Below are 26442 nucleotides of genomic sequence, written 5' to 3' on the forward strand. Positions count from 1 at the left end.
AGATCAGGTAGAACTTTGAACCCCATCAAACACACACGCTCGTCACCCCCAAGACTAAAATGGGGGAACAGGGCTATTTGCTGTGCTGCTCAATACATGAAGAACTTTCTCCCTGACAACAAGAGGCATTTTCATTCATAAATAGTTTTTTTGCTCCTGTCTTGATGTGATTGTCTCATCTTTTATCATGCTTTTATTTGATTTTCTTGTAGCACCTTGAGAGTAAGTCACTTTTAGCGTTTTACCAATAAAATGCATTTTTTTATGTCCAAGGCGCCCCAAAAACATGGCGCTTAGCAGATAAACTATGTAATAAATCTACCATTAGTAGGTTACCATTAGTAAAACCATGGGTTTTACTAATGGTAACATGCTAAGAAAGATAAATGGCGCATTTAGCTCGCACCTGTATTGATACACACTGAAGCCACTGTGCAGTTGCATCACATGTATGTCTCGGACCTCTGATTCAAATCAGTGAATCTCTCCCTACTCTACAGCATTCCATCACTATGACTATATGTATCTACAAACAAGTCACTACTTTACTGGAAAAACAGAAATGCAACAACGGACATATGGAAAATTTTCTATATTCTCATAACTTCTAGAACAGAAATCCAGATGTGTTCCAGCACCACCAGGTATTGCTCTTCACTTGAACATCCTTGTAAAGAAGAATGGTGGTGTCACCATCATGCTATGTGGGTGTTTCACAGTTACAGAGACACAAAAGTGGCAAAAACAGGTTAAACCAAAAACATAGAGTTTCTTTAAAAAAAAGAAAAAAAATCGCTCCAGAATTGAAACTGAAACCTTTGTTGACGTTTTACCAACACAGAAACTTGTATTGCCAATTCAAAGATTTAGCCTTTTAGAACCATCAAAACTCTGATTTCAAATGCAAAGAAAACCTGCAAACAAATGTGAAGATGACAGATAACACATGCTTTCCATCCATCCTGAAAAAACTGGAGAGGATTTTTTTTTTTTTTTTTATAAAACAGGGATAGAATATTCATGTCCAGATGTGGAAAGCATGTAGAGATTCACTTTGGAGGACTCAAATCTTTCACTTCTTCAAGTTGGGACGTGCTCTGTTGTACAGATTCAATATTTTGTAGATAAATTGATCAATATATTTTTTGTTTTAAATACATTTTAAAGACTTTCTGAAAGGTCTTTAGTGGCCGTCGATGGAAAAGGGGAGCCCATTCAATGCATGGCAGAGCCAGTGGAGCAAACACACCACACATGATGCAGTAAAGGGCCTTATAAAGCCTTCATCTGTGGCTCTCCTATTTGTTTTGTACTTCAGCAGTAGCATTTTCTTTCTTCCATGATACATTATATAGTGTTGCTTTTGAGATAAATGGCTTATCAGTGTCTTCTAAACAGTTAAAAATGATTCAATTATAACATAAAAATTACTCTTTGCTTTCAAAACAAACATTTTCAGGTTTGTCAAAAATTAGAGAAAGTAAAAAAATAAACAAAGAAAATATAGTCAATATAACAATAGGGAAACTGGAAATCGTTAGACTTTTTCTTCCTCTCCCACATTGGAGGAGCTTATTTAATATTCAATTCCAAATCTGTGCAAAAAATAATGAATCAAAGGATCTGGAAATCACACATCGAGTGATTATGTGATTATCGAGCAAAGCTGAATTAATTTGATACTTTTTTCTACTGTTTCCCTTGTGCTCTCTCCAAATGGCATGGGAAGTAATGCCACTTGTGGATTTCTATTTGCTGTTGTTTACTGACAGAATATTTGAATAACAGAAACACGTCTTTTCAAGGTTAGAGAAGGTTAAGCATAGCAGCTTCTTTGTGCTGTCTTCAGTTTGTTCCATTCTTTCATAACTAACTTGGAACAAGTTTTAATTCACATCCACCATCAGGCCAAACACATCTGGATGGGAGGTGCTTTGTGTGACAAATGACCTTACCAATAACGGATCGAGGAAACAGAAACAGGTCTCACTCATCTGGGTCCATGTATCTCTTTGCCTCTAAGTGTGTGTCTTTCAGCCCTTGAGTCTATCTTTTCTTTCTTCACTAGCTTGCCAGGAAGACCAGAAGAGACATCTGCGATCATCAATCTTATCCACCATCTTCATCTCAGAACACCCCCCCCCCCAAACATGACGTCTGACTAAATTAGATTAAATGACTTTGTCAACCTCCCCAAAGGAAAGAGAGAAACTGCAGAAAACTAATTTGTGTGACACTAACAATAAAATGGAGGTCAGCAAGTCCATATTGTGCAACAGCTAAAGCTATTTTCTGCAATTATTGTAAATCACATCTCATTATATAAATTGATGAATGATAATAAGGACACATTCAATCGAGGCCTTTTTTTTTCCATTTACAACTGCTGTACCATTCATCTCTGATATTTAAGGGTTCATGGCCTCATTCAACACTGTTAAGGAGATTTGGTTGAAGAGAATAATCCTGAATACCAAATTAAGTTAAATCATTTTACCAATTTAGTTTTTAAGATGTGTATTTCACTATAGAAAATGCACACACACAGACTTAACAGAAGAAAAGAAATAATTTGTTTATGACCAATCCAAACCTGTGTGCACGTCTGCCTTTCTTTAGCCATCCACCAGATGCCCTCAGTTTCTCCCAGCATATGGAACCCATTCACCTGTTTCCCACTGCCTCCTTGTGCTTCGATAAGACCATTTCTAACAGCACCAAACAAGCTGGATGGGGTTGGTCTTACATGATATTCTGCACTTCCATGTTTTCTATCTTGTCTGATGTTTGCTGTACACACCTCACTATTAACTGTTCACCCATGTGCCTGTTGGCCTTCCTTGCATTTAGGGAATCAGATTTATTTTCAGTAAACGCACTTGTAAATGATGTAAAAAGAAATTAAGTGAAAAAGCCATTATAACCGAGACTGATGATCCAAATCAGTAGGGAACCCTGCAAAGACCCACTGCATGGCAAGAAACCAGTCCCTGCTTCAGAATGGTACCTTGATACTCATAAAAGGCCAAAATTCAGCCACATACACGCAAACACCTACATGAACACACTCACAATCCCACAATAACACCCCATTTTTCACCCCCTCCCTGTCACGCCTTCAAGCAAATTAGATTGTGATTGCTCTTTCCGAGGTCACTTTTAATTAAACTGAGATGAGAACATGACACATGGGATTAAGCCCCATCCTACCACTACAAATTAGGAATTCATAACTAATGCTAGAGCCTATTGCTTTCAACCATGACCTCCATATCATTTATGTATAAGAGCAAAGGAACTCCTCTAATTGTCTTCTGCAGAGATAAAGAGCATACTGGTGGTGGGAGGGACGTGTGTGTGTGTGTGTGTGTGTGTGTGTGTGTGTGTGTGTGTGTGTGTGTTTGGATGCATATTGGTGAGTAGAGGAGAGAAGTAGTTGAAGCATATGCAAGGCAGTGATTTAATCAAATCAATGCAAATATATATATATATATATATATATATATATATATATATATATATATATATATATATATATATATATATATATATAAATAATATATATATATATAATATAATATATATATAATATATATATAATATAATTTATATATATATATATATATATATATATATATATAAATTATTATTATGTTTTAATCTGAGTTGTTCTACCATGCACCCTGAATCATCTTTTAAGATGAAAAAAAGATCATGAAAAAGACCAAAGACTATTTTTACATCCTAATTCCAGATTCAGGGCTTTATGACTAATACTTGACTGAACTTGAGTGGACTAAGTCACATAATTACCATTGATGTGGTTAATGGAAACACAAGGAGCTTACATCAAAGGCAAAACCCACCACACCTTTCTGAATTAGTATGCTAAAACTCTACAATTGTGTTAACGGAGTCTGTCTGTGTTGATGTATTCAGTTAGATGGAGTTTGATGAAGAAATCAATTGCTGATTGATTCAGACTCAGTTGAAGCTGGACACAGCTAAGCAAGTTTAACCCATAAAAACATTAAAATCCACAAGACTATGCCTTAAAAAATAACAGTGTGAGCTTAGTTTTTAAACCAAAGACATCTGGTAAGGATGCGACTGAAAGCTGGGAAAGGGTTCAACTCTGAAAACACAACAAAAAATGCTTCTCTTACCTCAGTGATAAAAGCTTTGGCAGTGGCTGGGCTCATGAACAGCACTGCTCGGCGTAAAGTATCCCTGTAGCGATGCAGCTCCTCCACACGCATTGTTCTGAACAGAGTTGTGATCATTGTGTTTATGTTAGATTCCACTTTCTGAAGTGAAACATCCATGCCCTGCTGAGAAGTCCTGTCCAGGAAATCCTCAATACCACGGATATCTAGAAGAAAAAAAAAAAAAAAGTTAGAAAAAATATGATCATTTACATAACTTGACAAAAACAAAGTCATTTGTCTGGGAGTATTTTGCAAAAGGAAAATGAAGTCCTGTTAAAGATATGGCAAGAGATAAAATATCTGCTAATAGACACAGATATTAAAACCATCATTGATGACTACACTGTATTCTACACATTGCGGATGATGTGTTATCTTGCTACCTAATGGGTTCGTTTAATATCCTAATTCATCAGCTTATACTTGCAGTTATTTTTTGCTCTCCCTGCATTTGCTCTACTCTAATTTCATCCATCACGGTAAGATGAGCTACGGCTTTTGTTGTCATACAGTGCATAAATCAGAACTGAATATCTTTTTTCTACAAACTTGAATGCATTAACTGCTCCATAATAATGCCTTTAGTTACAGACACACACAAACACACACACACACATATAGCCCCCACACAAGCAAATTCACACATCAAATTAAAAAAAATATATATATCATCTGGTGAGGATAGATGCACGTTTGAAATGGAATGGAAAAATAAAACTTATCAAAAAGTGACTAAATAAAAGGGTTCTTTTGGATTATGTTTAAGTCAGTGGAAAAATTTAGCTGGTAGACAAAAGAAAAAAGATTCCACTAAACACTAGCTAGTTTAAGGAGCAAACATCATACCACAGCTAAAATGAAAACTAAAACATAAAAAACAAATAAGCCAAGAAATCATTTAATTTCCATCTGGACTATCATAATATATGAAGCCTTCAACTTTACACCTTTACAAACATCATCATCTTTTACTAAAAGACATTTATAATAACAAAACAAAACATTACAAAAAAGACTTAAGGGTTGTTGGGGTGCTGATGGTTTTGCATTCAACTATATGAATTACGCATGTTTTCTATGTTAATGTAAGCCCTGACTGAAGTCATACATTCAACTCTGCAATACTGATAATACACAGTTGTCATCAACCAGCAAAACAAAGTGATAATGATAACTGAAAGACTCTTGCAGACTTGACGATACCCTAAATAAGTAAGTTTTTAACTTAAAAGAAAAATCATGGGCTCACTTTTGATAACTAAAATCAGTATGCTGCGTTAAATTTGGCATCTGAAAAATGCATAACAACAAACATGTAGAAACAACAAAATTCTCATTTTGAACGTCAATCAGACCAGTTGTATTAATCTGCAGGTGCTAATGTGAGTGGTAAATCAACAATAAAAACCTGCTCATGTTTTAAAAATTCTTTCACAAAGTCCTATCTGGATCTCAAGAGAATAACTCATGAGACCATTTCAGGTTTTTGTTGTTTTTATTATTGTACAAACCATTTTAATAATCTCTATTAAAAGTCATTTTGTATGTTACCAAATCAAGGAGTCTGGTATTAGCGCCTTGCTGCTGCAACTCATCCACTGCTAATTAGCTACATAAAATATCAAGGAAATACTAATTGAAGTGCTTTGGTTGAGACCACCACTAATGATGTTAGAGGATGAGTTTATGTGTGTCTGAGAGTGTAGCTGAAGTATGTACAACATCTACCTAATGATCTATTTGATATGAAAAATGGATGACTCTGTCATCATTGCCAGTGTCACATATGAGCAATTAGGTGGACTGATTAGAGTCGTTAAGGGCAGGAGTACTGGGATGTTAAAGTGATTTCATCAAGGCCAAAATTTGAAGGGGTCGACATTCTAGTAGGGTGAGAGGCACAATATGATACTTTCAATTATGTAAGGCTATACATATGGAACAACACATTCCATGTGCACATGCACAGAAAACACAGATGCTGGCAAATGAGGAAAGTTGTGAATTCAGGACAGACAGCTGGGTGAAATCAAGTCAGACTTGGCAGGAATTTAGACTTAACAGCTTGCAGAGGTGAATTAACCTTTCTCTTACGGCGAAGGGAAATAATAATTGGCAACTCCATATGGACAACATAATGTAAACCAGCAGGTAACAAACAAATGTAGACTGTAAGGTTTTCTTTTACTTTAACATAGTAAATCAACACATACTGCCATAATAATAATGTTAAATCAAAGGAAAATGTCAACAGCTTAACTAGCTCTGCATTGCTTTCCCATTTAAGCCAAAATCATTAAATATACTTGTATAATAAGTAGTAACCTTCAAGGTAAATAAAGTGAAGATCACATTCAGAGATAACTTGCTCTGCTTTTTTCCTGGTCCAAGCAGGTCCAACCTTATTTCAGTAAAACAACGTCCATAGTTTTGTCTCAGCCATTCAGAAGCAACAGTGTTGACCAATGTAAACCTTTGACAGAGTCTAATTTACTGTATCTTTTCATCTGCCTATCTGCCAAAGTTGCTGTTTTCCTGAAGGGCCAGACTGACTTAACCTGTCATAATAATTTCTTTCATAATCATAGCTATATACAGGTCGTGTGTGTATCCCATTAGCAGTGATTTGCAAATACATTAAAGAAAATACGCTACTGTTTCACAACATGGAGCATGCGTTTGTCTACAATCTACAAATTCATTTTGTTGGTAGAAAACACAATGTATTGAGATATATTTATTTATTGTCTTTATATGAGATGCTTTAGTGAATAAAAGCTTTTCTCATCCAAAGATGTCTGTGCAACTTCAGTAACAGGAACAAAGGCAGTTTGACAGAAGCCTGGATTAACATGAATAAATCAACTCTGGCTAACTTTTCTCCCAGTATGATTCTATATTTAGGGTTGGTTGCTTTAATTTAGAAGTAGAATGATAGTTAAGAGATATTGCTGCCAAAGTAATATTAGCTAAGCAGACATAACCTGAGAGGAACACAGTTCTGTCTCCCCAAGGTAATTTGCTGAGATAGTCACAGTCTAACAAGATGGTAGAAAAGATCATGATGTAAAGTGGTCCTTGCAAGAGGTCCTGTCATTAGACCAGAATTTTCTACTAAATGCTGTTTAGTAATTTGAATGCAAAATCATTTCTGGAATTAATACAGATATTTCTTCAAAACACTCAAGTATTGTGCAAATAATACACAAAGCAAATGCACAAAAGGGAAAAAATGGGGAAAAGTCAATGCAGAGATTGAGGCTTGAATTGTAATTTGTGAAAGGCAGCCTACAAATATTGCAGTTAAGTAAAAGTTAAGAATACTAAATAAACCATATAAAATAACCAAAAATAAAACATAGCATTTTCAATGTTGACATAATCTTGTTCAATTTCATATATTTAGGAAAAAAAAAAAAACAAACAAAAAAAAACATCCTGGCTTTCAGGATCAAAGTTTAGTTGAGTGCCAGCCTCCTACTGTTCGAAGGACAAGGGTTTAGCATGTACTGGCCCACCGCTGAGCAGATCATTGACTGTGAGCTACTTTCCATCAAGGAGCTTTAGGACAAGATAGTGGATAAAAAGACGGGTAAAATTGCCACCGGCCTTGCCCACCCGGGCAACCATCTGTTTGAGAACCATACCTCTGGGAGTCAGTACCGGTCCATTAACACCATGATCACCCATCACCTCAACAGCTTTCTCCCTCCAAGCGCTGTCACTTCACTCAAACACTCCTCCTGAGTCAACCACAGAAAGACATATTGTGCAGTCCCACAGTCCCAGACCTTTAAATCTTACAGACATGACTGTTTCTGGTGTTATGTTATCCTCGGTTACCTGGCACTTTTGGAGGATTTGAAAAACTTTTGGAGTTTGTATACTCAAAAGTCACTTTAGCTTTTGTGCATTAAGCCCCCTTCAAAGTCACACTGGATTGAACCAAAACACAAGACGACATGTTTTATTGTACAGTATGGACAGGTTACCAAAGCATTCCCTGAATGTTGCTGTTTGCAGCTGTTTCCACTTTTGAAACATTATAAATGTGGGCATGAAGCGGTAAATGATAAAACGCAGATCTAGCTGTGTTTCCTAGCTGTAATACTTGGAATACTGTCCACCTCATAATAGGTTCTCAACTTACTCAGGGACAAAGCGTGTATAATAAGTATCTCTGTGTGTGTGTCTGTGTGTGTGTCCCTCTGTTGTCACATCTTTCAGACTTCCCTCAGCTCTCTCTAGCTCATCTATTCTCCTAGTTTCTGGCTCAAAGTGAAAGCTAAAGTTAATGTAGTGTAGCAGCCAACAGCATACAGGGATTTCACCTGCATGTACCAACGAGCTCAGTGGCACTCCGTCTGGGCTCGGAAATGACTGCATGCTTCTCTCCTGCTCCTGTCTCCCTTTCCCTGGCTTTTTATTTGAAACTGCCCTCACTTTGCCTCTCCTTTCTCTGGTCAGATCTAATTTTGATAGAGTAAAATCTACACTATTATTCTACCGTGAGAGTTAAGCTTTGCCATTTGTAATGTTGATGAGCTTCACACTGGGGACCAGTCATCAAGGTCGTCAATGTTTTAGTACTTTTTTCTTTTTACCCTGACGGTGATTCTTATTTAACCTGACAATACCAAGGACCCAATCTTTATCCTGCTTTCACCATGAAGTTGCTCCTGCTTTTATAGGTAAGATCCTTACAGTTAATTAAATTATTTTTCCTTCTTCTACAATTAGAATAAAATAATGTTGAACTAAAGAAGATGATCACTGTAAAGAACTATTTAAAAACATACATGAACACCAGTGTATTTATCATAATTTACTTTTAAAATAAATCTTAAATAAATACCCTAAAATTAAAGCAAAAGGTAAAGATACATAGGAGGTCCCCCCGTGGACAGCTAATTCGGCATCCATTTAGCATTTTCACTTGACTGCGAGCTCTTTTCAGCCAGCACAAAAGTCTTATTTAGTTTTTATTGTTTTGTTCCTTTCTCTCTTTCATTTCAATTCTTCTCCTAAAAATTGCTTCTTGCAATTCTTTTCTGAATTAGTAACGCTGCACGTTCAAAACGCACAATGTGGTTATGTCCATTTGCCAGTATGTGAAGCTAAACTTGGCTGAAACGTCATGCAGTGTCCTGTTCGAAAAAGTTGTTTTGTCTGGCTTCTCATCCTCATGGATGCTGCTGAGCAGCGGCGGTTTCAGAAATATGCTTGATAGATGTCAATCTGGCATCAAATGAGTCTGAACACAGAGTTTTAAGGTCAGAAAGTTACATAATACTTTTTAAGGAGACAACATTCATATGAACTTTGCACTGTGAAAAAATAAAATGGACCAATAGTCCAAAAGAAGGTTTTAACACATCTGCAGAAGCTCCCAGATAGTGAAGGAGGGAAAAAAAAACATCAAATATCTGCAAATGAGATTCAGTCAGTGCAGCCCCCTGGCTGTCTGTCAGAGCATCCCTTTTCCTCTGTTCTCCTCTTTTCACTTCTTCAGAAATTTTTTTCACCTTCAAATAATCCAGATACTACAAAACTTTGGAACTGTATATGATCACATCAATCCGACAGCATAGTTATACCTGTTTCTGGTTCCTATCCCTTTGCTTTATTTAAAACCATGGCAAATTTCCTTTTTATAGCGATTTTGACTTTAATAGGAGATTCACTCTTTCACTCATCCATCTATCCATCTGTCCATCCATCATAGCAACCCGACTCAGCCTCCAGAGCTCCCAGGCTTTCCCAGTGATTAGTACTCACTTTAATACTGCAAGTGATGCTTGATTGCCCATTGTATCATCATAATGTGAGTTCTTAGCTGCCATGAAATCTATGCTGATATAAATGAGTTTTGAGGGAGGAGTATAAGGTAAGTGTGACCTTGCATCCCTATTCTATCCATTTAGTGCCAGAAAAATGCTCTACATTAAAAATTTGGGCTGTGGCCAAAGCTCCTAATGGAATACAATTCCAGCATATGTGTATTAAACCAACATTCTGAAAACAATTTGTGAGGAGAACATTTCCAGTCGTAAAAAGATATAGAAGAAATTACCAATAAAACCAAGCCAAAAGATCACCCACACTTTACATTATTAAACATCAGCAAGAATAACAATAAGGTTTTGCTTTTTTTTTTTTTTTTTTAATTTAATCTGATCGATGTGAAAACAAACAGAAAAGAATATTCTAAAATAGCCCCAAGCTAACTGAGTAGCAACTTAAACCTATTTACAGTGAGACATCTAGGAAGAGGGCAAGAAATATAGTTGTCAATACAATGACTGCATTGTAAGGTACCTCATTCGAGTTTTGTTCAGTTTATTGTTAGACTGTGACTATGTTCAGTTTATTGACTAATTTCCTTGCTTTGTCTTCCCCCTTAGCTTTTACCTCTGGCAATCTTTATCCTTGCCTCAGGCATTTCACCATCGTATGGCTTACAGGCAGTGATTCTTAAAAAATATGGATGGCATGTATGGCATTTATTGTGGGACACGTGCTGAAAAATTAATTTCTCACAGGGATTGTAGTTGATTTGCCACTGAAAATGTTTAAGAAGTCAGACCTGAGAGCTGCAGTGACTTTGGAGAGTTTATCTCAATTTGAGAAGCTGATCCTTTTGGCCCCTTAAGTATCGGCCGTCTGTGTTGCCATATTCTCTCAAAACTTTTTTTTTTTTTTTTTTTTTTATATATATATCACAGTCCCAGGCTTCACATTCCCCAAGTCCCAGCAGACAGCTTAACCAGCTTGTAAAAAATCAACACTATAAAAAGCTTGCAACCATTCAAGTGTAACAGTTTTTCAATTTCCTCACATCATATCTGCCCTTTACTATTAGTTTTTTTCTTCTGGCTTGTCCCTGATTAGTTTCACTAGTTTGCATATCAGTACTAACCAAAGGATGCTTATTTCATCAAAGTAAAGGCCCATGGTATTCTTAACCTCAGCAGAGGTAGGTTTTCTGACTTCCTGTCATCACTGTTGTAATTATCTTCGTACCAAAATATTCTCACTCCTAACTTAAAACAGCAGGTCTTAAATGATAGCTAGGTTGTCTTTACCCTTTTAAAAGCCAATGTAGACTTTAATACCGCCATACACCAGTTCACCAACTGATGGATGGATCAAAGGCAACATGGGGTTTAATATCTTACCCAAGGACACTTACATGTAGAATGTGGAAATTAGCAATTAAACTACTGCTGATATCATATTTAACTCTCTAAGTATCGCTTCAGCAACATTTTCATTAAACCAGGTAGTGGTCAATGTTTGGATTTTGGCTGGCTAGGGCGACTAGTTAAAAATGGTCAAGCAATAATCTAGGACTTTTTACACTGCTGGATGAAGTTGGTATATTATGTCAGACACTACAATTAGACTTTCATTTAACACATTTTATTTTCAAATGGAATTTAGTTATGTTTGGGCATTGAAACTGCTTAATTTGCTTCAAGAAACTACCACAGTTTGGGTAAGACTTTACCCCTGGATTCCAATAACTATGAGATAAAATACGTACGTTTTACTTTTATAATGAGCTGTTCCTTCGTGTTTACAGTTATGGACTAATCACCAGTGATCTGCAGGTAAACTTGACTCGCTGATGGCATTTATTTCAGATTACTCTCTTAAGTTTATATGTGGTAAATTAAGAGAAAGAGAAACATTGTTTACATCTAATAACAAATAAAATGTTATCCAACTTAATTTAGCATTTGCCAACTCATTTAGTCATTTCTCCTTTATAAATCATCCTTATCTAAATTAGTGTGAAACAGTCCCTAAATACCATACAATCCTCAAAGCTCTCACCTGAGCTTTTACTCACAAACACTGTTGACATCCCTTTCTAATGGTTAGCTATCACTAGAACTTTTCAAGTTAGTGGAATTTTTGCTAAAGGTAGAAACAGTGCGTAATGGATCTGCAGATCCTTGCAGGCATTTGGGTGTCATGTGCAAAGCAATGGATTCCAGCAAAATAGATCATTTCATCACAGAAACTGAGTCCAATTATTCCCAGCATTGTTACTTTTGAATATGCGGATCCAATCAAAAAAGAAAAAAATCCATTAATGAAATAATCTGCTTTTTCAGTATGTAGTCAGCTGCTGAACCTAGACCTGACTGACTGCAGCAACTAAAGATCAGAGCACTATCCCTACAAACTTGTTCAGGCTTGTTCTTGACAGTTGGCATGATGGGCAACACATTATCTGTCTTCTCTTACAGTGACACCCAATCACGTTGGAACAGAGTGTGACAGTGGTTCAGTCAGAAGAGTAGGTCATCCAAAAAACGGAAGGTAGGCTCGAGTTGTGTCTTTGTACAAGACACTTTATCTACACACTCCATGCTTCCAGTGTCGACATCACTGGTGAATGAATGTGGAGATTGTTGAAGAGGCCATTGTTTCAGCCCAGGGCAGCTGCGACTCCCATCACCAAGTATAAATGCAAAGTGCTTCGAGTGCCTTAAAAAGTGCTCTATAAATCTAATCCACTACTAATAAATATGGACTCATCAGCCCACACAAACAGTTTTCATTTGTCCGGAGTTCAGTCCGTGGCAAATTGAAGTCTTTTATTTGGTTATCCTCACTAATTAGTGGTTTTCTTATGGCTACACAAATTTTCAAGAGGTTTTTTTACAATGACATTTCATCCTGGAAGACAATGATTCCCCACTATCCTTCCAGTTTAAAAAAAAACAAAAAAACAATGAGTCTTTCATACAATTTAGCAGTTTCTACACTCTCCAAAGATGTTTTCTCTGCTTGATACATGACAATGGTTTGACTCTTTTTAAGCAGACACTAAAGGATGTGTGTCTCCACATGGTTGTTCAAGAAATGAGAAGCTTCTAACTACATAGGTTGGGGTTAAATACCTTGTTGCCAGCTGAAAGACATTTGCAGATGAAAAAATGAACCAATAAGAGGCTCCTACCTGTTTGTTCAGTTACAACCAGGTGGCAACTTTTTTTTGACCAAGCAGTGGGATCAGACAATTTGGTAAGGTACTTATTTTTCTCTGCCCTACCAACATTCCTGCGCTTTTTGATCTCAGTTCCTCTCTCTTCTCCGCTTTCGGTGCTATTGCTTTATAAACACTCACAATCTCTAATATTTGTCTTCCTTGATGCTATCTTTCCTTCTGAGTAAAATCATTCAGACTAAGGTGTAAAAAAGAGCTTTTGTTCTTTGGCTCATGAGTGTACCTGTTTGTCTGCATCTAGGTGGTCTAAGAGTGGAGCCTGCATCAGGACTGTTCTTACTGTACAGTCAGACCCTTTTCAATATGGTGGCCTGCGCCCTGGTATCTCAGCCATGCTCCTGACACTGTGCTGGGAGACATAGCAAACCTTATTGCCGCAACATTTATTGATGAGCCATCCAGAATTACCTGTAATACTTGAGTAACTGCTTATGATTTCAGGCACTGCCTCATGTTACCTCTAGTGCCAAACACATTGGCAAAATGTGAATGTGACCAAAAATCATCCAAAAAGGATGAAGGCAGGGAACTGGTATGTAGCCACCACCAATAGTATCCTTCCTTTGAATGGGTTTTCTTGCTAACTGCCTCTAATTTCCACCTGTTGTTTGAACTGCTTTTAGAGCAGCAGGTAGGTTTTTATCACAATCAGTGATACTTCACAACTGGACAGATTTATATCCCGTAAGCATGACTGACTTTAAGTTACATGGTAATTATGTGTTCCGTTTATTTCTTTTGAGAAAAACAACTTAAAGAAAAGTGGTATGGGAAGGTGATGAATTAATTATGGTACTATTAGTAATTTTCTCAAGTTCCAGAAGTCTATGAATAACCTTCCTGATCCTAGCCTCTACTTTGTTTCTACATGAAGTCTACAGGGAGATCAAAAGTATTCTGGGATTTGATGTTTTAATTTTTTTCTTTTGGTTTTCTCTAAGTTTTTTTTCTCTAAGGTTTAACACTTCCTGTAACATCAGTAAACACGAAGGCACACACTCCTGTTCAGCAAAAAAAAAGAAAAAAATATTATTATTATTATTATTATTATTATTATTATTATTATTATTATTATTATTAATAATAATAATAATAATAATAATAATAATAATAATAATAATAATAATAATAATATGTTTGAGTTCAAAGCTTGAGTTAGAAAGAGCCAATCCTCTGTGGCTATTCATCTTTCCATAAGAGCTGGGCGGGGGTTAAGATAAGCCCATAATGGTTAAAGAAGCCACATTTATTCAAACTATCTGCACTTGCATATTTTTTTTTAATTAAAAAAGGCAGAAAGAAACAAAGGAAACTACAAGCAAACGAACAAACATCACACTGTTGAAAGTGACCTTTTTGTTCAGCTATAACCTTTTTACTACTTTGCTTCAGGCCCCTCTTGTCATTGGCTAAAAGTAAAGCAAAACAAATCACTGTAATGTCAACAGTATTATTACCATTACATGATAACTCGTGAATTTGCCAGTTTTTCTGTGTTTCCGACAGCATTACAAGCAAGGTCACTGAGTAGGTACAGCAACTGTCACACATACATTTTCAATGCATCTCAGGTTTTGTTGAGAGGAAGAATGAAAAAAAAAAAAAGCTTGAAAAAACCTAAGAAGGAGTGAAAACACAGAGTAGAGGACAGAAAAGAAAAATGAAAAGAGAGGGATAATCTGTGAGAGGAGAGGAAAAGATGAGATGAAGAAAAAACATGTGTTCTCAGTGTCCGGGATGCACCAGTAGAGCTGAAAATAAGGATTGGGACAGTTGCACTGTAACTTCATTTGAGAGGACACACTCGGCTGTCTGTTCTCTAAAGAACTCTCCTTCTACAGAGGCAAGGTCTTTTGGGAACATTGCTATCATCTTAAAAGGCCATCTCTGCCTATGCCATTCTCTCTCTTTGGCTCTCTGGTCTCTCCTGTCTCTCCTTTAACAGGGGGTAAGGTCATCAGGGAACAATAGTGATATCTTTAAATGGCCTTCGGTGACCAAGAGAACAGCACTAGCAAAACCCATAGGATCTAAGCAAATCGGTTGTCACAGAGCACAGAAGGGATAGAGGGATTTAAGTGGGCTACAAATATATGTGAGTATTCATGTATATGTGTTTGTCTTTATGATGTGGGTAACTTGAATAAAAAAAAAAAAAATCACATATATATTTGGGATCCACAATCATTGAAGGTTGTCTAACGGTGAATAAAATAAATTTATGAAATTTACAACATTTTAACTCTGAAATGGTTAAAATTAAGGTCAGTAAGAGAAGAAATCTTTACCAGCAGGCATGAATATATTTGTTGGTAATTTGCATACAATTTTAAAGAGGTTGACCTCATAGTGCGAAATGGAGGATTGCACAGTATTACTGAACTTCAGTGCCATGAAAAGAGAGAGAAAAAAAAGCAGGGCTGGTATGAAAACTTTTAATATGAAAAAAAAAAACTATCATTAAAGTTATAGTCAATCAACAGTATGTTAGACTGTATATTAAAGCAAACATCTCATATTATATTGTCCTAAAGGCAAAGTGGAAGAATGGTATTTTAAAAACACACAAAATGTTACCTAATGGGTTTGAGTTGGTGTAGTCATCCAGAGGTTTGTACAACAAAGCTGGATTTTTAATTTTTACGGTAACTTGAGAGTTGGCCCTGAGTGGTTCGTACTACGATGTAAGTTCACTTTGTCCTGAAATATGCTGCTTAAAAAATGAAGGGAATACCCAAACAACACAATGTAACTCGAAGTCCAACCACACTTATGTGAAATCGAACTGTCCACTTAGGAAGCAACACTGATTGACAATTAGTTTAACATGCTGTTGTGCAAATAGAATGGACAACAGGTGGAAATGATAGGCAATTGGCAAGACACACCCAACAAAGGAGTGGTTCTGCAGGTGTGACCACAGACCACTTCTCAGTTCCGATGCCTTCTGGCTGATGTTTTGGTCACTTTTGAATGTCGGCAGTGCTTTCACTCTAATGGGAGCAAGAGATGGAGTCTACAAACCACACAAGTGGCTCAGGTAGTGCAGCTCATCCAGGATGGCACATCAATGTGAGCTGTGGCAAGAAGGGTTGCTGTCAGTGTAGTGTCCAGAGCATGGAGCCAGAACATCAGGACACGTGGAGGAGGCCTTGGGAGGGCAACAACCCAGCAGCAGGACTGCTACATCATTTTTGACAAAAAGGAGACGCACTGCCAGAGCCCTGCAAAATGAATTCCATCAGGCCACATATAAGCATGTGTCTGCTCAAAAAGTCAGAAACAGACTCCATAAGGGTGGTATGAGGGCCCGACATCCACAGGTAGAGGTTGTGCTTACAGCCCAACACCGTGCAGGATGTTTGGCATTTGCCAGATAACACCAATATTTGCAAATTTGCCACTGGTGCCCTGTGCTCTTTACAGATGAAAGCAGGTTCACACTGAGCACATGTGACAGACATGACAGAGTCTGGAGACGCCGTGGAGAATGTTCTACTGTCTGCAGCATCCTCCAGCATGACTGGTTTGGCAGTGGGTCAGTAATGGTGTGGGGTGACATTTCTTTGGAGGGCCGCACAGCCCTCCATGTGCTCGCCAGAAGTAGCATCACTTCCATTAGGTACCGAGATGAGATCCTCAGACCTCTTGTCAGACCATATGCTGGTGCGGTTGGTTCTGGTTTCCTCCTAATTCAAGACAATGTTAGACCTCATGTAGCTGGAGTGTGTCAGCAGTTCCTGCAAGACGATGCTTTAGTTCAGGTCAGGGAGAAGATCCTTCAGGAGAACATCCGCCGCCTCATCAGGAGCCTGCCCAGACGTTGTAGGGAGGTCATACAGGCACATGGAGGCCACACACACTACTGAGCCTCATTTTGACTTGTTTAAGGAAATTACACCAAAGTTGGATCAGCCTGTAGTTTGTTTTTTGATTTTTATTGATCATTTTTGTGTGATTTTGTTGTCAGCACATTCAACTATGGAAAGAACAAAGTATTTAATAAAAAAATACATTAATTTAGATCTACAACGCATTACTTTACTGTTCCCTTTATTTTTTTTAGCAGTGTATATCACTCTTGTAACTTATGCTGAACTGCTAACCTATTCTGAAGAAGGTTATGTTCTGGGTAAGAGATCGACCAATATAAATATTTTCCCTTTGACAATGCTAAGCCGATTCTGACAACGTTTGTGCGCAGGCCTTGAGCTGAGTGCTTAAGGACAGAAAAAGTTTTTTTAAGGATAGACATGTCAGTTCGATGAAGAAATTAACCTTCGTTCAACTCACATGGGAAGCTGAGTCTCAAAAGAACTGAATGGAAAATATAAAAGAAAGGAAGGAAATGAGGAAACGCTCCCTCTGAAACATCTGAGCCATAGTATACTTACACTGAATGATCAGAGAGCTGTCCCTTTACATTGTCTGATAAATTAATTCAGGATAATGTCGAGAATTAAGTCAGCAGTTTTCTACTAGCATTTCTCCTTGGCTGTTGCTGAGGCAACAGTGTTGGTCTTGGTTTGTATGATGTGTTTGATTCTTCCTATTTCTAAAGAGTCATTTTCTGATCCTTGATGAAGAAGGCTGCTTTGCAAGGTTTCTCCATGTTCAGGATTGGTCAGAGGCTGCAAATACTACTTCTTTTATGTGAGTGCACTCTGATCAACAATAGGAAAACCCTGGGTTAAATTACTGAGATGATAACCAGCTTTGTAGTACTGCTTATACAGATCCTGAATGTCTGGGTAAGTCAACATGGGGAACAGAGACATATCTGGGGTATGTAAATAACGCTTCCTAGTACAGGCTTAAGGTTATTGTAATTCTAAGAGTTGAATGGCAAGCAACCAGACTTCTTTCTAACTCTGGAAAATGTTTTGCCTCTCATCCAAAAAGGTTTTCCAGGCTGTTGTTTCGTCATTCACAGAGATTTTTACACATGAGTATTGTTGACCCATACAAACATCCTGTGGATTCTTGATTGGCTTAAACTGGCTCAGTGTCACTTAAATTCACAGTGTATGACATAGTAAGATTTGGTATATATGCTGTTAAAGATAAACAATAGAAATTTTGGAATTTTATCAGTGCTTCCAAATTTATAGCTAATTCGACATCTATTTTGCATCTACCTGCCACAGTGGATTTTCAAATCCCCATTATTTCCATTTGCTAGCATATGATACATTGTATAAAGTAGAACTCAGCTGTAACATCACACGGCTTCTTGAATAAAATAGTTGTATAGTATAATTTCCCACCCTTGCGAGGATGCTGGACAGTGACAGCTTCAGGCAGGCTGATAATACATGTCACTGTGACACCAAACCAGTTGGAAATGCAATTTAAGGCATTTAATGCATTTATTGCTTCTTTAAACATAAAAAAAAAACAGTGCTACAGTTCTTTAAGCGAGCTTTTATATTTGTGTATTCCACAAAAATTACATACAAACTGGATTTAAATTCAAAGGTCAGGTAGGCCGTCTCAGCAGCAACTCAGTATTCATATAATATAGGCTGCTTGGTCGAACTCCCAAGATAATTTCAGATGACATGAGGTGCTTAATATACTAACTGAATACTTTAATGTCCTGAAAGATTGAGGTTCAGCAGAGAGAAGGCACTGCAAAACAATTTCATTGCAGAGATCCCATTGGAGATCAATGCATACAACACATTAATTGTGTTAATTGACTGCAATGAGCGAAATGGAGCCTCGTTATGGCTATAAAAAGTAAATCACCACTGAATTCCCAGAAGCAAAGAACTGATTTACTGTTTTGTATGAGATTCTACTTTAAGGTGTTTTACTCTTCTGTTCTGTGAGTTTCAGCTAGTGTTTTCAATCACACAGCAAAACACTTGCAGTGACATCAGTCATACGAGTGAGACGCAAAATGGGGAGCGTTGAAGTGCTTCAGTCCATTAGAAGCACTGCCCCGGTGGTGTACTCACCTGCAAACTCAGATGCTGAGTTCATGGCAAGGTACCAGTTCGACTAAACCAAAGTATGTTTTCTTCTTGTTGGTTCAAAGTATTTTTACTGCGACTGATATTATAACGTGACATAAAAACACTGCAGCTTGGTCAGTAAGACAAAACACCTTTTTTTGTGCATTGACACCTGCAACTGCAAACACTTGCACTTTTTTGGATCTGTCTTCTTGTTGTTCTAAGAAGACAGAGGCTAATTGCAAAGCTGTGTGCACAGTTTACTTATCTATGGGTAAGGATTGTAAATGAGCATGCTTTTAAAACTGAAAGTACACATTTACACAGGGCTTTTTTCCCCTCACAGTTGACTTGAGGTAAGATCAAGAGCACACAGTTATTTTTACTCACAAAATATCTCAGATCTTTTGTAATCAGTGCAGGTTGCAAATTTCTACAGTGCAGTGATAACAAGTGCATAAAAGTAATATGTCGTTGTCACTGCAGCTTTTTCTGTTGTTGCAGTGCACGCGAACTGCATCAAAAAAAAGGATGGGACGAGACTCTGGCTTGCGGTTGAACGTTTTTTAGTGAACTCTTAGATCACAGGTACAGAGAAAAATCTTCGACTCCACTTTTCCTTGTTATTCATTACCACTTCCCGTTTGCGCCAAAAAAAAAACATAGAAGCAAAGCGTTCCTGACCCATATGCTTTGTGGGTAATGAAGTTCTCAAAAACAAATCTGGGCGCACTAGCCTATGTCCAAGCTCTGGAACAGATTCATTTTTCCTAACTATTAAATCATCAAATTATTTCAGTCAAACATTTAACTTGAACCTCTATTAATTAACCCATGAATTAAGAATGGTCTTTAACACCTCAGTTATTCTTCAAATAAGTCACAACATCCTCCCCGACGATGAACTACAGTTCATCTAAATTTCCAAAGGATATAGCAGTTGAACAGGTCTTCTTAATACAGTTCCAGTGTTGGTGCGAATGGCACATGAACGCACAAGACCATCTCGACCTGGAAAAAGCTCATTGATTCGTCCCAGCTTCCAGGACTGCCTCGGTACGTTGTCTTCACCCATGAGTACTACATCCCCCACCTTCAGCATGGAGGGTTGCGGTGTTTCACAGCGATGGGCCGACTTTAAGTCCAACAAGTATTCCTTTCGCCAGCTGTTCCAGAATGTAGTCATAAGTCTCTGTCTGTATCTCCATCTCCGAGTTATTTCATCCTTCTTGACTGTTGAATGGAGTGTCTCTGCTGGAAATGATTTGGGCGGCAAACACGTGAGCCTCTGTCCCACTAGAAAATGTGCTGGTGTCAAAGACTGTGGCTCATCAATGTCATTGTGCACATAGGTGAGAGGTCGTGAGTTTATTACTGCTTCAGCTTCAGTCAATATGGTACACATTTCTTCAAATTTGAGCTTTGCTCTCCTCAGTACTCTCCTCAGGATGTTTTTGACCGAGCGCACGAGACGCTCCCAGAATCCACCCCACCAGGCTGCTCTTTCTGCGATGAATCGCCAGGAGATACCCTTTTCTGAGAAGAACTCATGCAGCTGAGGATCTTTGATGGTCAGCCACAATGCCTTTAAATCTTGATCAGCTCTCTTAAATGTTCTGGCATTATCAGAGTAGATCACCTTGCACAGTCCTCTTCTTGCGATGAATCGTTTTAATGCCAGGAGGAAGTTTTCAGTGGACTGATCGGAGACAAGTTCTAAGTGTACAGCTCTGGTTACTGCACAAGTGAACAAGGCTACATAAGATTTCCTCATGGATCCCTGTTCCTTTACATAGAGCGGTCCAGCAAAGTCCACACCTGTGACTTCAAATGGTGGTGACTCAGTTATTCTGTCTCTTGGGAGTGGGGCAGTAACCTGCTGTCCAGGCCTTGTGTTAAATCTTTTGCAAATTGTGCATCCTGATACAATTCGGCGTACCAGTTGTCTTGATTTAAGGATCCAATATCTCTCTCTGACATGTACCAAAGTGTCTCTCACACCTGCATGCATCATTTTCTCATGTTGATACAGAACCAACATTTCTGTGTACTTGCTCTTGTTAGGCAGAATCCATGGATGTTTCTCTCTATAGGTGAAATCAGAGAGCTGAAGCCTTCCTCCGACACTGAGCAGTTCATTTTCATCCAGAAATGGTTTTAGCTCTCTTATTTTGGAGTCAGTGTTGAGACCTTCTCCAGCCTTGAGCAGGTTGATCTCCTGGCAGAAACTCTGACGCTGAGTCACTTTGATCCAATAGTTTTCTGCTCCTTGCATCTCCTCTGTTGTTAGTTCACCACACATTTTTGTACTGCTACGTGTGTTGTTTATAAATCTCCTTATCCAGGCTGTTACTCTTAACACTGTTTTCAAGCTACTATACCTCTCCAGGCATAGCACTGGTGTGAGATGCCCTGTATCATGTTTAACGAGCTGCACAGTGATCTGGTATTTGGATCTGAGTTCAGAGTCAATTTCAGGATCCAGTCTATTGTCCACCACCTTTGCTGACTGATCCTTGAACATTAAAGGACGAGGGCCCTCCCACCACAGTTCACTCTGCTTTAGATCTTGTACACTTAGTCCTCTGGTGGGAAGATCTGCTGGATTCACCTTCCCTGGACAATGTGACCAGGATTCTGGATCTGACAGAGACTGAATTTCCATAACCCTGTTTGCCACAAAGGGTTTCCATTTCTGAGCAGAACTGCATATCCAGTGCAGTGCAATCGTCGAGTCTGTCCATAGTCTTATTTGGGTCCGGTCCAGGTGCAGTGATTTCATTATGGTATTTCCTAACCTGGCTCCTATAACAAGTTCCCATCAGTTCCAGACGTGGAAGTGTCATTCTTTTGAGTGGAGCCACTCTGGACTTGGATGCAACTAGGCTTGTTGTCATTTCTCCATCCTTCGTTTCTCCCTGTAGATATGCAACTGCACTGTAAGCTCTTTCACTTGAGTCACAAAACACATGCAGCCTTAAAGTGTTACTGTTCTGGGATTGCACAAAGGTCTTGTACCACCTTGAGATGGACAGCTGATGTAGCTGAGGAAGCTCTGAGCACCACTGTTGCCATTTCCTTGTCAGGTCAGGCGGTAACTCTTCGTCCCAACTCAGGCCTCTCTCCCACATTTCCTGGAACATACACTTTATTCTGACAGTGAAAGGGGTCAAGAATCCAAGAGGGTCAAATATTCGAGCAGCTGATTGCAGGACGCTTCGTTTTGTGTTTTTCTTTTGCTTCAAGATGGTGAGCACACATTTGGGATCAAACACAAAGTCGTCAGTTGCTGGTCTCCACACTAAACCCAGAACCTTCAGGATTGATCCATGAGCTTCATGCTCAGCAGTACAGTCCAGTTGGCTCTCCTGCCATTTTTCCTTTAGTTCTGGAGAGTTTGTCATCCACTTGCAGAGATCCATACCAGCAGCTGTCATTATGTTCTTTGCTGTTAGTGTCAGTGAATGAGCCTCTGGTACCTCCCTTGTACTTGCAATAAAATCATCCACATAGAGTGAGTCTCGGATGGTTTCTACCACCTTCGGGTGATCTGGTTTATACTGTTCCAGATGTTTTCTTATGGTGGCTGCAAGTAGGAACGGACTCGGGGAGGCACCAAACACAACTCGTGTCATTCTTAGCACTCGCGGTTTCTCTTTCTCTTCAGCTGGCGAGCCTGTGAACCACAGAAATCTCACTGAATCTCTATCTCTTTCTTTGAGTGACACCTGCAGAAATGCTTTCTTGATGTCCGCCATAAATGCGATTTCGTGCAGTCTGAATCTGATCAAAATACTCAGCAAATCTGGGTTCAGATTTGGTCCTGTCAGAAGACAGTCATTGAGTGAGGGACTTCCATATTCATGGGAGGAGGCATCAAATACAATGCGCAGTTTGGTTGTTATCTTATCCTCTCTCAGTACAGCATGATGAGGTAAGTAGTATACATGGCTGTCTGACGATACTGCGTGGTCCTTTGGGACTTCTTCAGCCATTCCCTCCTTTAAGTAGTCCTGCACCACATCATTATATCTGCTGTAGAGTGCAACGTCGCCCTTCAGCCTTTTTCTCAAACCTTCCAACCTTTTTCTTGCAATGCGGTAATTGTCCTGAAGAGGAGGATGATCTTGCCGCCATGGTAGCTCCACTTGATAACGTCCATCCTTATAGGTAATGGTTTCCTCAAACTGCCTTAGAGCTTCTTGATTCTGCAGACTCTCGGTCTTTTCACATGTGATACCAAGTGACTCAAGCTCCCAGAATGCATGTAGCTGTTTTTCAAGCTGTACGGTTTCACTTAGTTGGACGTGCATACAGGTGGTCTCAGACATGCTGGAGTCTGATACTGGACCTTGAACTGTCCATCCAAAGGTGCTCTCCAATGCAACCAGACTCTCTGTTAATCTCTCCACTCGGCCTGTGACGACCTGCCAGTAGTAGTCAGAGCCAATCAGCACAGAAAGCTCAAGTTTGTCATCTCCACTAAGATCTGCGAGTGGCAGACATCTTTACTTCATTTCCTTCTGTATATGATCACCAGGAACCTGCATCACGGCCGTGCATATTTGAGGTGTCACAACTGCTTCTATTTCAATACTGTGGGCCTTGTTCCAGATGTTCTCCAAGCAGAGTTTAACTATGTTGCGCTTTACGGTTGTTGGGACAGGGGAGCCAAAGGTGTGGAGGTTAAATGTCCCTTGTCTGATTACAGGTAAGTTGAGGGTTTTCACTACATTCTCATGCACAAAGCATCCCTGGCTGCCTCCATCCAGCAAACAACGCACTATTTTTCGACCTGCAGGACCAGATACCCGTGCCTTAGCAGTCTGTAGCAGCACTGTGTTCTCACTGTTAGGCTTCATCTTATCAGCTTGTGGAATGACTGATGAAACGACAGTGTCTGTATTTTCAGGAGCTGTTATTTTTGAGTCATTTTCTTCACAAACAGCAATGTGATGTCTTCCTCCACACGAGGCACATGTTGCTCCCTTTACTCTGCAGAATCTGGCTATATGTTTTGGACCTAAACATATGAAGCACCTGCCCATCTTCTTTAGCCTTTCTTTACGTGTGGCAACATTGTTTTCTGGGCACGTTTCAGGTTTGTGGTCAGCACTGTCACAGAACAGACAGTTGTGTGTCTTCTGGCTAGCTGTGTGTAGTGCAGCAGCAGATGTCATGCTTGGCTTCTTTAGTTTCATGTCACTGGCAAAATATGGCTTGTTGCAAGTCTTGTGAGACAGCTGACTCTCTCTCTGATTATATGGTCTAGTCAATTGTAAAGCTCTTTCTCTGCTCTGAACCTCCTTCTGAAGAAATTTAAGTACATCAGGCACTTTCCATTCATCATTTTCTTCTCTTTGGCGGCTATATTCTAGAGCCATGTCCTCTGGCATCATCTGGATAAGTATCGGACATAACATGCTTCCATAAGTGTCTGATACCACTCCCATTGCCTCAAGACTCCTAATGTGAATTTCACATTCATCGTAGAGATGTCTCAGTGCCTTCACATCAGAGGATTTCTTTACAGGGGTGAGATTCAGAAGCTTTGACATATGGGCATTCACAATAAGATCCTTCCTTCCGAATCTTTTCTGGAGTATGCTAATTGCAGCATCATAATTAGCATCTGTTAGAGTGATACCTGTTACCGCCTTTGCAGCTGAGCCTGTAAGGTACGTTTTCAGATATGTAAATTTCTCTGTTTTGCAAAGAGCATGGTTGGTGTGAATAGCAGTTTCATACTGGCTCCAAAACTCTTGCCATAGGCTTACATCACCATTAAATTTCTCGATCACCAGCTTTGGCAACTTAACTGATGGGCTGCTGTGCAGGGCTACGGAGGAATTTGCACTGGCGTCACTTATGTGAGGAGGTGGATTGTAGCAACTCACATTCTCCCGCGTCATGAGCACGCGGTGCGCTCGCGTTTTCGTTCCGATGATGCGGTCCTTATAATCCTCAGCAAGTTCAATCTCTGCCTCCATTTCATCCAGTGAAGTGTTTTCCTCCATTTCCCGGTCCAACTCACGCAAACTGTCCTCCTTCGCTGACAAAACCGCCAGCATCTCCCGCACACGGTTTACGTCCGGATCATCCTTTAATAATTCCACATCAATCTGGTTCAATACTCTTGTTGTAGAACTCCGAATCGTCCGCCGTTTTCGTTTCACTCTTTCAATGCGTTCTCCGGCATCTAGTCTCTCTTCATATTCTCGTTCTTCACCTTCTGCCATGATCTATTCCCGGGTTTCGGCACCAAAATGTTGTTGCAGTGCACGCGAACTGCATCAAAAAAAAAGGATGGGACGAGACTCTGGCTTGCGGTTGAACGTTTTTTAGTGAACTCTTAGATCACAGGTACAGAGAAAAATCTTCGACTCCACTTTTCCTTGTTATTCATTACTACTTCCCGTTTGCGCCAAAAAAAACCATAGAAGCAAAGCGTTCCTGACCCATATGCTTTGTGGGTAATGAAGTTCTCAAAAACAAATCTGGGCGCACTAGCCTATGTCCAAGCTCTGGAACAGATTCATTTTTCCTAACTATTAAATCATCAAATTATTTCAGTCAAACATTTAACTTGAACCTCTATTAATTAACCCATGAATTAAGAATGGTCTTTAACACCTCAGTCATTCTTCAAATAAGTCACAACATTTTCAGCAGCAATATCATAATCAGTCAATTCATCCCAGTATGAGGTGGTACCAAAGAATAAAGCTGAATCATTTCCAGAAAACGTAATAAAAAAAAAAATCTGCTAAGGTCAAAGGGACCTGCATGAAGGGACACACATCTAAAATAAGACATTTTGGAATTTTATTGATCTACAGATGTCACAATGTGATGACAGGTAACCCCTGGACTAGCTGTCTTTGAAAGAGAGTATTCTTGTCTGCTGTTTTTTCCAGTTTAAATGTAAGAGGCTTGGGACCTCCCACTAACTGAAAGAATTTCAGACCCTCTCATTTGTCCAAGAAATCAGATTTCCTCCTTTCTATTATACCTTTTGCTTAACCTTCTAATCATTTATTTTCACTGTTTATGTATTTCATCCAGCCTGATCAATGTTTCTACATGTGTATCACTGTTTACGGTTGCAACAGTGTTTAACTTACAGATGCCTTTACAAACGTCTGAATCTGATATTTCAAGTACCAGAATAATCTATACCATTAATCCAAAAATTAATCCCACAAATTTCAAACACAGAGAGAACTCATAGGAAACAGTGGGGGAGAGAAAG

General features: G+C 38.9%; 1 protein-coding gene across 1 annotated transcript in view; it reads right to left on the bottom strand.

The window, feature by feature from the left end:
* The window catches only part of grid2 (glutamate receptor, ionotropic, delta 2), a gene marked incomplete at both ends in the record, with an annotated part of 511062 nt that overhangs the window by 206581 nt on the left and 278039 nt on the right, over nucleotides 1–26442 (bottom strand). Inside the window, one exon of the mRNA XM_079250826.1 lies at nucleotides 4167–4372. Within this exon, the coding sequence (XP_079106952.1) occupies nucleotides 4167–4372 (206 nt within the window). The remainder of the gene's footprint in view (nucleotides 1–4166; nucleotides 4373–26442) is intronic.

This window comes from Telmatherina bonti (assembly GCF_933228915.1).
Source record: "Telmatherina bonti genome assembly, chromosome: 13".
NCBI lineage: Eukaryota > Metazoa > Chordata > Actinopteri > Atheriniformes > Telmatherinidae > Telmatherina > Telmatherina bonti.